The sequence below is a fragment of the Monopterus albus genome, unplaced genomic scaffold, assembly GCF_001952655.1.
Source record: "Monopterus albus unplaced genomic scaffold, M_albus_1.0 scaffold21.1, whole genome shotgun sequence".
In the NCBI taxonomy this organism is placed as follows: domain Eukaryota; kingdom Metazoa; phylum Chordata; class Actinopteri; order Synbranchiformes; family Synbranchidae; genus Monopterus; species Monopterus albus.
Window position 1 is genome coordinate 3,052,390 of NW_018127901.1, and position 12,855 is coordinate 3,065,244.

The window sequence follows — 12,855 nt, forward strand, 5'->3', positions numbered from 1 at the left end:
TGTATCAAGAGGTCTAATGGTGGGAAAGATTAGTGGTCGTGAAGACGGTGCTGCCATGTTGGAAAAGCAAAGCCTTTAATGTTGCTTCCTTTAAAATGGACTTTTGTGCTGCACTTATCAGGATTTTTGGCACCTTGACTTTTGATATGGCTAACTTGTTAGCAAGCTGTCAAACATCCAGCAGACAGAGCATTAGTATTAGCTGACATTTTGTATACATAAAGACAGTAACCTTATGTTCACTCTCCTTTTTTTGGTCATCACCAACTTCTGACAAAAACATCTGGTTCTTTAGCTGCTAAATGCTTATTTCACCCTACTACTGGGTGAAATACATGATGCAAGGCATCACCATAGTAATTTTAGTCCTAATGCACATATCTTTGGATTGTTTTCTTCAAAAAAAACTTTTAGTCCTAATGCACATATCTTTGGAGTTTTCTTCAAAAAAAACCCATCATTTATAGTGATATAACTTAAAGTTTAAAGCACAGAAATAAAATTCATAGAAGAGCCATTCACTGGCCTCTACAAGTCAAAATAGAGGAGGTACTCAGACCATTAAGAGTGCAGGGAGATCGTGAAACAGCAAAACGGTTCTGTTTGTACTACTTTATATGATTTAAACCTTAAGGCACAATTTAGCCTCTAACTGTAACAGGAACTGAGAGAATTCAAGCACAGCGGTGACACCTTTCCTCTACACACACAGTGTGAAATGTACAATGAGAAGAGTGAACTTACATCAGCTTAAGGGCAGAGAGAAGAAAGAAGAGTGAAAGGAAAACAGGTTGAAACTAACAGAATAACTCTGCCTCCTCCCTGCCTGCTATCACTTCTCACATCTCTAGTCCATTTCTCCAGCTCTTTCAGTTCTTCCCCGTATGAATTCCTTCCTTTCTGTTTACATCTCCATCACCTCGTCGCTCTCAACTCAGTCCCAGAGACATTTTATATTTGCATCACATTATACAATCGGAGATGATGAGAGCGCTGTGTTCCTGTCAGTGTCGATAGAGTGCTGCACCTGCCTCCAGGTGAGGAGACGACGACTCAGTGCGCACACGCACACACACACAGTCACCTGTCAGCCAATTTCAGAACACATGCACACACACTCTCACTCTGTGTGTGTGTGTGTGTTGCGCAGTTAGCTTGCTAACGCACAAACGCTAACTACTGTAGTCCATCTCTTTCAATCCAAGTGTCCTTCTCTCCTGCTAAGGATCATGGGATATGAGTCGACTTGTCTCATACAACTCAGCCGACTCCCGCACGCCTTCAAATTTATTCTCACATTGTCTGTGGTGCTCTGCAGCACAAACACTTTTCAGTGCAACAAGAAGATTGTCCTTCATTCTTAGGGTACAAGTTTAAATTCCGTCTCAGCAGCCAAACAGAAGTTGTGAATCCCTACTGCTCAAAAGCTGCTGCTTCCTTCATTTTTTACCTCTGTCAAATATATTAACATTAAATTAAAACCAACTGTTTTCTGCCATTTTCACACAGTTGCATTATCATATGACACAGATGGTCCTGCATTGTTAAAAAGCACAGATTTGTTTGTTATCTTCAGCTCAATGAGCTCTTTTCATAAGATACTTCATGTTTTTGGTATTTGAAAATAAAATGTTTAAAATCAAAATAACTTATGTCGCAATGCTGCTGTTTCATGAGGTCAGAGAAGCAGACACAGCCTTAATATGACAATACTGCTGTATACCTTTAACAACCCCTCATCATTTTGGACATGCTGATATTGCGCATGCTGCTGTTCGCTCCCGTTACACCTTCCCTCCTTCCTAGAAGTAGGGCGAGCAGCTGCTAGGTGGTGCCATCCCCATGGGCATGACTGTGAGGTAGTTGGAAGGTACATAGCCCTTTTTCCCACCTCTCACCTCGACCAGGCTCCATTCAGGGTTCCCCCTCTTGTCGTGGGGCTCCAGGACACGAATTGGCTCGCCAGCCCGCACAGACACTTCATGTTTTCCTCTCCCCGTGAAGTCATAGGCTGCCAGCACCTGGAAGAAAGGATGCTGAATCAAAAACAAAAGTCAATGCGTATGCCAGTTCCCCTGTGAGGCTGGATCTTTTCAAGTAGCAGACGGAAGAATTATGGTTGGCATCCGAGTAACGATCATGATGTTACCTGGCGCAAAAAGTGATCGTAGGACATCTGAGGTTTTGTCATATATTTTCACATGCCTAGAGTTATCATGTGATAACTCACTGTTAACAGTGAACATGTTAACATGCTCACACTTAGCAGGCTGAGTATGGATATTAGCTATCAGTAGGTTAACGTACATACCTTAACATACTGACATGTACAGTAAGTTTGGATAGTATCATACTGGCAAACCAACATACATACAGTTAGTGCTAGTGTTGTGCTAAGTGTTGTGCTAAGTGTTGTGCTAAGTGCAATAAACTCAATATGATTGGTGATGAACTTTCAGAAGAATCTTACAGGGATCAGAAGGATCTTGAATTATATGTATATTAGTTTCTGTTATACAAAATGAAATTCAAGGAAAATTGTGATTAAATTAACACGAGTAGCAATTGAACTTTCTGAGGAATGTGATCTGTGATTTAACATGACATTAGAAAACTATACGGGTTCATGATAATAATGGTTTTAACAATACTGCCTGGTCTCGTTAGTGTGGTAACAAACATTTTGCATTTTAGTGTAACAGGCTAATGTTTTGTACTATGTTAGCACAAGTGTCAGAGTAGCTTTAATTTCAGATAGCTTTATAAGTGTCCTTATATTTTTAATTAGATAGATTACTGTAAATGAGGGTGTAACTTACACGCTGCCTTAAAAATGCACAACACACAACCTAAAGAAATAAGCAAGCATGAGAGAACACACACAGGAATAAATGTGAACACACACTCTATCACACCCACAAATCAGTGTAATATTCTCTGAAAAGGTTAAGCCCACTAGTTATGTCTTGACAAAGGCCATCTCATCACCACACTCATACAAAGGCGCACACACACAGAATGAAAGCTTCCTAATGAGCCCCGTGTTGGTATGACAGAGTGCCTCAGCAGCGCTAATAGCTGAGTGTAGCCAGCTGCTCGGTGTCATTAACAAACCCTTCACCTTAGCTCACCTCTCAGCTACGACATCAGCTCTGCCCTGACGGTCCACACCAATTAGCATTTAATCAGCATTTTGCCAGGCAGAGACAAGGAGGAGAGAAAAAAGTAAAGCATCCATGGCTATCAGCTGCAAAGTGATTCAAGTTTCTTGAGCCAAACAGATATTTGCTGCAGTCAAATTTCTGATGGAACTAATGGAACTGAGCAGGCGTCTGGTGCAGCTAAATGGTGCCTCTTTGTGTTGGTATTTCTATTTTCCTCAGTAGCAAGAGAACAATCATGTCAATCTTTTGAAAACTTCGAACCAATTGTCTGCAGTGGAAAAGAGAAGCACACGGGGTGTGCTTTGTTTTGTATATGAGCAAACTAAGGGTCATGGGGGATTAATGGGGGATGGGGGGTGGGGGGGTTGTAAATACTGTCTATATAAGGTCACTGGAACAATCACGTTAAGAGGCAGTGTGGAGGCGACAGTGTGGTGGGTAGAGCAGTCGTCTCCCAACCGAGGTTCGAATCTCAGTGCCTGTAGTCCACATGTCAAAGTGTCCTTGGGAAAGACACTGAACCCCAAAGTTGCCCCCCGATGGTTAGAGCCACTGGTTGAGTTGGCGCCGCAGATGGCTGCCTCAGTTCTGTACTGGAAACAAATTCCTTGTGTGTAACATACTTGGCCAATAAAGGTGATTATCCTTCTCCTTAAAGGAAAGACCTGAATAACTGAGTGGACTCTTCTAAGATGACAGCACCCCCACTCACAGGGCACAAATGGTCCTTGAACGGTTTGAGAAGGATGAGTATAATGTGAATCAGATGCTGTTGTCTCCACAGTCACCAGGTCTCAGCCCAGTTGAAAAGCTATGGGAGATGTGACGTGATAGACAGCGTCTCCACCACCATCATCAAAACACCACGAGGGAACATCTGTTGGAAGAACGGTGTCCATCCCTCCAGGAGGGTTCAGAGACCTGTAGAGTCATTGTCAAGGTGGAGCTGTTCTGGTGGCACGTGGTGGCCCAGCTCCCCACTGAGACTCCATGTTGGGTTTTCACCTGACTGTCTCTCACACACATTCACTCACCTGATGCCAAACACAATCTTACTTCCTCAGCCACTCACCTACATCTCCTTCTCTTTCATGTACATGCCCACATAAGCCATTACAAACTGCATTGACACTTCCCTCTCACACTAACATGCTGCAAATGTAAATCAATCTCACAACACACACATACACACACACACACACACACAGTTTATGTTTCGCAGTCCATGGGGACTTTACATTGACTTACATGCATTTCCTGTAGACTAACCCTAACCTTAACCAGAACCACTACTTGCCTAACCCTAACCCAACCCTAACCCTAACCTCATCCTAACCCTAAACCATGTTGCCACCCTAAAATTCAATTTCTTGCCCATGGGGACCTCAATTTAGGTCCCCACCGTGAAATGGGTCCTCATGAGTTGGTATGGAGTCAGGAAGAAGTCCCCACATAGCAGGAAAAACATGTCCACACACACACACACACACACTATCTCAGCCTGCAGTCCTGCATCACATAATTTAACTGCCAGCTCTTCACACAGTAGCCTACTTACAAGGTTAAACAGCTAATTATGGACCTTTCCATTAACAAGGCATGTGCATGGACACACATGCACTATCTTGAGGATGCTCTCTTACAGATACTGACACACACATGAATGTATTTGCACGACTGGACACACAAGGACCATCTTCTTGCATGGACACGCACATCCAGGCATGTGGCAGGTTGGTGCTTCTGTAGTTGTCACATTCATACAGTAAGTTAACTCTTCAGACACAAACCAAGTCTGTCACGTTAAATTTAGGAAAGCATAACACACATGCTCGCTGTTTGGTGCCTGATGTCAGATAATATAAACACAACAAGCTGAGCTTCCTGTCACAGCTAGTGTTATTCCCATGTGTGACCCTTCACAAGTACAAGTACGAGCACTATGAAACACTAATGAGGGTCTGAGATATGCTGGCTGATGCCTTAGTTAAGATGCCAGAATATCTTATTTCACATAACATTTGGTTGGTGCTTATATGAACTCTGCATCTTTAAGCATTTAATGTAGGAGCTACTGCATGAATTTAGAGTTGTAAGATAATCAGTTTCCAATGAAATAACACCCATGTTGCCCCAGCATATGATCAGATCACCTGCGTACACAGTAGAGTGGAATATTTTCAGAAGTCACTGTTATTTTAAATTTGTTGTGGCTGTGAAAAGAAAGAGGGCACATGCAGTTGAGAATCACCTGGACAACAGGCTGGCTCCTGACTGTCAGCGGCCGGGTCTCCGGTGTGTAGGAGTGTCTTCTGAATCCTGTCACACCTTCAGGTAGGGTCAGGTGTGGCGAAGGGGGTGGGCCCTCTGTTGGCTGATGATAGCGCATCAGCTTTGAGGACGGAGCGTAGCCTCTTCTACCTGTGTGTGATATACCCAGATTAAAATGATCCCTGTCAAGAGTAAAAGATGGAGCTGTGTTATACACAGTGGGCAGTATTTCACACAGAGGACCCCAAACATTCACATACAACTGTACATGTTCTGTAAAGAGAAACCTTTTTATGATTTTCCTTTGCATCATTTAGTCAGTAACACCAGAAAGTCTTAACTATTTCAAACATTATTTAACAAACTTAGGTACAGTATTTATTCTAACATGTATATAATGCCATCTGTTAAATATCAACAACGGTGATGTCTTCTCACAATAGAGGTTGTTTTTAAAAATCACAATTTTACAGCTGCTTAAGCCATCTCTATTTTCAGAATAACTCTAACCCTCATCTGTTGGTGTCTAATAGACCTGTAAACGTTTCACAGCTGTTCATTGCAACAGCATGCAGCCAAAAGATGGCACCCTTGAGCTGCATTTAAGAAACACTGCACTGGCATCACAGTATTTTATTTATACAGGAATCAACAGTATCCTTACTTTTTCCTCTTAACACTCCTGGTAACATTTTTATAGGAGTGCGCTTTGCTGAGTTACAGTACATCTTTACCATTAGGAACATATTTGGTTTATACCTCCTGCGTCAACCAGCCACCTCTTTTTGTCACCACGGGTGTCAATCTCACTGATGACAGCAACCAGCTCCCCTTTAGCCAGGTTCAGGTCCAGGTCTCGGGTGCCGACAACTGGCCCCGCCACCTGGTAGATCTTTCCAGAACCGTGCTTATCTGTTAGCTGCTTTAGACGGCACTGAGAGGACGGGCTCAGGGGCTGACAGCACAAAACAGAAGGCAGACAAACGCCAAACTTAGAATTTATGAAGGCATGACTGTCACTTGACATGTGAGCATAGTGTGAAGTGATTAAAAAGTTGCAGAACAAGAAGGAGAACATTCCCAACCCTGTTGTTTGTGGCTGATTCATGAACAATGTAAAGATGCAGATATGAACTGCTTCAATGACTTAGCAAATTATCACCTTGTGGAAGCTGTTAACGTCTAATCAAGTGTTATTATAACCTCATGCAAAACACGACGTGACTGTGCAACATGCTCATTCAGTACGCTATGCTATGCAGTGACAAAGTCAGAAAAGCCAAAAAGTTCTTTGTTTAGACTTATTAACAGGTCACAGAGCAATGTGGAGATTAGTTGTGAAAAAAGGAAGTGTGCCTGAGATCGGGTGTCCAACATCAGCTTGTTTCAGTGGTATTGTTAGTTTACAGTCTGTTGATCATCATGTGTCTGTTAACATTTTATCCATCATTAATTTTTGGATTACAAAACTATAGTTGAGTCTTACGGGGTCAATAAAGTAAATTATACAAAGACACACAGGTTACAACCCAGAAAAACACAATGTAACACAACAGCACTATTTCATTCCCAAACCTGGACAACAGGTGCATTGAGCGTCTCCTCCACACTTTGACACAAAGTCTCCAGCCTCCTCGCCCCTTCTAACACTTCAGACTCTGCCCACACCCAGAATGCATTGTGGTCTAGAGAGCTGTGAGGCAGCTGGAAGAAGACAGGGATGAAACAGAGAAACAAAATAAGCATTTAAAGTCATAAATGTTTATATCCTGATTGACTAGTGTACCTGATGATGGTGATCTAATTTTTTTCTGTTCTGAACATTGACTGGGCATAAGGTGGAAATGATTGAGTTCTTCACCTCACTAAAACTGAACACTGCTAACATCTCCAGAACGCTCAGCACTGTCTTGGACAGCATACTCACTAACACCTGGTGTCAAAACATATTCTTTTACTTTATTAATGTAGGCAGTCAGAGAACAAAACATCATGCCTATGTGATTACAGGATTGTTTACCTGCTGTGCAAAGCTCTGAAACAGCTGCTCCATGTCTGTGGCCAGGTCTCTGTGCAGACAGTTAAATGTCCCCAACATGCTCCACATCATCTGCAGAGCCAAGCCATTAAACTGAGGAAGCTCGTTAAGGAGCAGAGTGTTGATTGTCCTGAGTGGAGAAGAGATGTTGATGCATGTTAAGTGAAATCAGTGATAACTTTTAGAAGACTGACACCCCTGCAAACACTGAAATCCATATTGGATTAAATTATGTTCAACCCTTTCATTATGCTGTGCAAACACATCCAAAGTGTGTAACTGCGTAAATTGTTATGACTCATAATAACCGGTGTTAAAAGTAGGGTCTGGTTTTCCACTGACTCTGACTGACTGGACTTCATGGAAAAGAACTGTTTGACTGAGCAGCTTGTTCTTAATTTTGTAACGATTGTAAAGTGATGAGGCTGTGAGCCATAAGCTCAGCAGAAGCTGTGCTCCTGTCCTACAGTGAAGATGTTTGCTCTACCTCTAAGCATTTTGTTTACTTTTTGACAACTGATGAGAGGGTTGCTAGGATGATTTCATTGTCATGGAAGGACTTAATTACAGACAGATGCAATGGCTCTCCCTGTGAACTGCCACTGTAACCCATGTAACCACACAGTCAGCCTGTCATTTTAAAATCATTTCTCTCTCTACCTATATGTGTTGGCCACATCCTGTTCCTCGTAGCTCAGATTAGATTTGGCTTCTATCATTTCATAGTCTAGTAGTTTGTGCAGCCTCTTTCTAATCAGGTTTCTTGGGCCCACCAGGAGGTCACGGAGTGCACACAGCGGCTTGTGGATCAACGTCTGCATCCTCTTTTCCTGGAAAAAAAAGGGCAGAAGGAGTGATTAGGGTCATCAGAGCAACAGGTTCTGGTTACCTCAGCCTCAGGACAGATACAGTTTTATGTCTGACACCCAATAATGGTAAGTGACAGGAGTAATGAGTGTCAAACTCGGGGACAGGAAGGCAGGACCACATATATATCTGTTGTTTCATAATGAAGGTTTATTGATTGGCCACAGTGAGATAAATAAAGTCACCAACAGAAGAGGCTATAATGGAGGAGGAGGAATGAATAAGCAGTTAAAAGGTAAATAAATACTGAACACATTTTTTTCTATTGCTGCTTTTACATCAGTAAAGAATTTGATTACTACCGTACCTCCACCACTGGTGTCTAGTCTGGCACAGCTTGACCCAGTGCCAAGGTGCATAAATGAGGGAAACTAAACGGAAAAGGTAAAAAAAAATCCAGCAACACTTGCAGTGTAGAGAGCAATTTTATTGCAAGACCAATGCTTGTGTACAAACCCTGATGAAGGCTCCAAGTTGAAACACATTGGTCTTGCAATAAAGCTGCTCTACACACTAGACGTGTTGCTGGATTTTTGACCTTTTTGAGACTCACAAATGTAGGAAGAATCCACTGTCTCAGAGCGGTAGCAATTTCCTTATAGCAAATGGGCGCCTTCTCTCCATCCATGTCAAAGTCAAACTCTTCTGTTTTACAGGCCAGGAACGTCTGCAGACCAACAAAGAAGAAGCTGTCAGACCTGGCTCAGGCACCAGATTTCTGTTCTGCTAACTTAGACTGACAGAAAGATGTGGATTTACTAATTTCATCAGTGTTTGCTGTTATGTTTTTAAGCTTTCACTGTGGAACCTGTCCTAGTTTTAGTAGGAAAATATGGTAAAGGAGGGGGATACAAGGCAGATACTTGTTGGCTGTGAATAGAAACAGGAAAAAAACTGTTTCCACACAGGATAATTTAAGAGTGGAAAGATACAAAGAAACTCGTGTGTTTGACCTCACAGACTTGAGGAGGGTTTATGTTTACACAGTGTGACTCATAAACCTGCTGTATGACATGTTTAGGAATAAATATCCAGGTAGGTGCCAGTTCCAAATCACATGAAACTGGCCAGTTTAAGTCTATGGAACTGTAAAATCTAAATCGGGGAAAATGAATTAAAATGTGCGCTTCACCCTTACACTAAACCTGTAGAATTTCTAAAGCCACTTAACCCCACAACTTGTTGCTTGGTGTACCCATAGTGCATATGTGGGATTGGACAAAATTTTCTTAATGATGTATGTGGCAAAAAGATACAAAACGTAATTTCCTAAGACATGGGACACTATATTTCTCATATCTTTATTTTCCTTGACAAGACCTGCAAAGCTGAAGAGTCAGCAAATTTAAAACCTGTAACCAAAATGCATTGAAAACAAACATTAGCACAGAGACATGACGGTGTCTTCAGTTGTTATACAGGCCACTTCTTATATACGATACGAACACTCAGGTGAGATATGAGCAACGGTTTACAGCCAATGTGACAGTCTGCAGTGTAACTCTGTCCAGCTGGCCAGTGAGGAACTGCCCAGGAACTATCTGGGTTTTAGTGCCTTGTTCAAACATGTCTACAATATAACATTATCTGTCTGTTTGTTAGCATAATGTCAAACAGCTGCAGCTTACCTGAAGATGATGCAGGTATGTCTCCACGTTCTCAAGAAGATCCAGGATCCCACGCTCCAGAACATTAAATAAACCTTCTAAGGCATCAAACTCCTCATCGACCAGCTACAGTAGAACATACAGGGAGACACACGTTATAAAATGCTGGTTTATTCACCTGCATATCAAAACCTGAAAACAAAGCTACTGGGATTTGATCAGTGGGTTGTAAAGAAAAAAATCATCACAATGGTTTTCTAATCTCTCTAATTAGTCATCAGTGCATTATTTTCAAAGTCAAAAGAAATGAGATTTTAACACTAGGGAATGAGGTATTTTGGTGCAGATGTATAAAACACTCAAACTAGATGTTTAAAATATAATGCAAACAACAAAATTAAAAGTTTCCTATGTTTGGAGAACGGCAATTTTCTTTCTTTAGCCGATCGTTCAGTCAGATCAGCATCTGCAGGATGATGTTGATGATACAATTTGAAATAATCATTACAACCCCTTGTACAAAATCTTAGATTCCTTATATGCACTGGTTTAATACATTTGATTTATTTTGATTTATTCTTTCAAGCATGTAAAGACAGTTGATATGTCAACACATAATATACTAAAGAATTATTACATAGTGTTAACATTCATACACCACACCCACAATGTTCCATCTAATTTATCATTAAGCCTGTTCTTGCATATATCTTGATTGACACATACCTTTATATTTATGTTTAAACTCGTCAATTCTATTATTATTTTTTATGTCTACACTTAAATTATTCCATAGTTTTACCCCACTTATGGAAATACAGAATCTTTTTTTGGTTGTACGTATAGCATGAATTTTATAATTTAACTGACCCCTTAAATTGTATCCCCCTTCCCTTTCATTAAATAGTTTTTGAATTCCACCAGGTAATAAATTGTTCCTGGCTTTATACATAAACACAGCAGTCTTATATCCCACTAAATCAAAAAATTTTAACAATTTAGACTGTATGAAAGCTCCATTGGTGTGATCCCTATACCCCATCTTATGCACAATTCTTATCACTCTTTTTTGTAATATATACAATGGTTGAAGTGAGCTTTTGTATGTGTGTCATCAGTGTGTTTTCTGAATATCTTTTCTAGACACACGTCTACAACCCATTCTTCCTCTTGGAATGAAAAGTGTAGCCATGTGAGGAGCAGCATGCCAGAGTAAACAGCAGGCTCAATAACAGTTCATATCAGACTGTATGTTATTAACTGAAGGGTGTGTGCAAGAAGGTTTTTATGGCTCAGAGGACTAGAGGAGTAACCTTGAGATAAAAGCCTCCTGAAGCTGTTGTAAGTTTCTTCTTTGCTTCTCATGGGTTGGGTTCTCCTCTTGAGCGTAATGCCTAACTTCCAACAAGTCACAGTGATTTGTCAGGGCCAGTTACAAACAAATAGGGTCCATAAATGTCTGTCCTACCTTAGGTGTTATTCCAGTCTCGTGCTTGATTTGCTGGCTGAGCCTCGCTGTCTTCTTTGCGATGCTGTGGGTGTTGAGGCGGTTGATTTTGTCCTTGATGCTCAGTGGTTCTGTCTTCTTGTATTTGTCAGCTACAGTTCAGATATGAGGGGCAGTTAAAGGACCAGTAGTTGCATCTTGTACTTTGGTGCTTTTCTACCCACATAGCTTCATAGAAGCATTACTGCCTTCTTCTAGCTCCTGTGCTACATAGGGATTTAAATCCCTGGCTTTACATGTATCAGTCCCTACCAGCACCATACCATAAGACATTAACATATTTTAACTATCAGCCACTATGGTAATAGTAGTCTTGATGATAAACTGTCTCACCGACTTCTCTGAAGCGTTTGTACTCATTAATGTGAACGTTTAGGGCAACAGAGGTGTGAGCAGTCTTCTCCAGGAGTTCATAAGCTGGGTGAGTTGGGTCGGTGTGTTTTTGGATGGTCTGCAGCAGGAGGGGGTAGCGGGCAATTCTCTGCACCGGCATCACCAGGAAGAAAGTCAGAGAGGTGGCGTTTACGTCAGGTCTGGAGATGAATGGCAACGGTCAGCACTCACTTGTTCTACTGCAGTTGTCACATTTTATTACAGTCAGTGTGTGAATCAACAGAAAATGATTTAAACCTACACCGAGGTCTTAATGACTTTGATTATGTCGTTCCAAAGTGCCTCCTTCTCTTTGTAGCTGTTCTCCACCAGTGTAATGTTGCTATAGTTGGCTAGGTATTCCCTATAGGCTGCTTCAATGTCTGAAGACAGGCTGAGGAATGAGTCACCTGTCAGGCAGGAAAAACACATTTACCTATTCTGAGCATAACAACTGGGTAAAGCATAATTTCTGCTTTTGTAAGGAAACCAAAAAGGCAAGTAACAAGTCTAAATGCAGACAAACATAAACAAACAGTTGTCCTACTCATGTCAAATAACCTGCACCGTGCATTTATTTGAATAATCTATACAAGTAAGAAAGATTGTTCATTTTAGAGTCGTGTGGAGAAGCTGTACTACATGTTATCATGGGAAGAGGCAAGTCTTAGGCGATGTCCCTTACAGAGTGTCTCTAAGAAGAGCGGGTCTCCAGGCTGAATCTGCTTCTGGTCCAGCAGGCTGAGAAGTCGACTGGACACGTCAATCACCTCTTCAATGTAGAGAAACATGCTGTCCAGGTTAGCTGGAGGAGGCTGAGGTGGACAGGCAGAGACAGACTGACTGAATGTGTTGACATAAATGCACTGTCCAATTAAAGACCGGATTAAAGATGTATTTAAACTTTTCTCTTAAATTATGGTGCACACAAGTATCTACCTTTGGGATCAAGCATTGAATAATATTTTTCCTTAATAATTTTCTTCCATTCATTGTAAATATAATCCACACCCTTTCTTCACATAGCTT

At 41.4% G+C, this 12,855-nt stretch overlaps 1 protein-coding gene across 2 annotated transcripts in view; it reads right to left on the minus strand.

The window, feature by feature from the left end:
* Positions 1–410: 410 nt before the first annotated feature.
* The window catches only part of arhgef37 (Rho guanine nucleotide exchange factor (GEF) 37), a 25,114-nt gene continuing 12,669 nt past the window's right edge, over positions 411–12,855 (minus strand). For both annotated transcript variants that reach the window (XM_020594026.1, XM_020594025.1), the window contains exons 5-16: positions 12,512–12,641; positions 12,089–12,236; positions 11,788–11,987; positions 11,416–11,546; positions 9,969–10,073; positions 8,894–9,007; positions 8,134–8,303; positions 7,456–7,603; positions 7,011–7,139; positions 6,195–6,390; positions 5,416–5,585; positions 411–2,021 (exon numbers count right to left, since the gene is read on the minus strand). In XM_020594026.1, the coding sequence (XP_020449682.1) occupies positions 1,803–2,021; positions 5,416–5,585; positions 6,195–6,390; positions 7,011–7,139; positions 7,456–7,603; positions 8,134–8,303; positions 8,894–9,007; positions 9,969–10,073; positions 11,416–11,546; positions 11,788–11,987; positions 12,089–12,236; positions 12,512–12,641 (1,860 nt within the window). In that variant the 3' untranslated portion in view covers positions 411–1,802. The remainder of the gene's footprint in view (positions 2,022–5,415; positions 5,586–6,194; positions 6,391–7,010; positions 7,140–7,455; positions 7,604–8,133; positions 8,304–8,893; positions 9,008–9,968; positions 10,074–11,415; positions 11,547–11,787; positions 11,988–12,088; positions 12,237–12,511; positions 12,642–12,855) is intronic.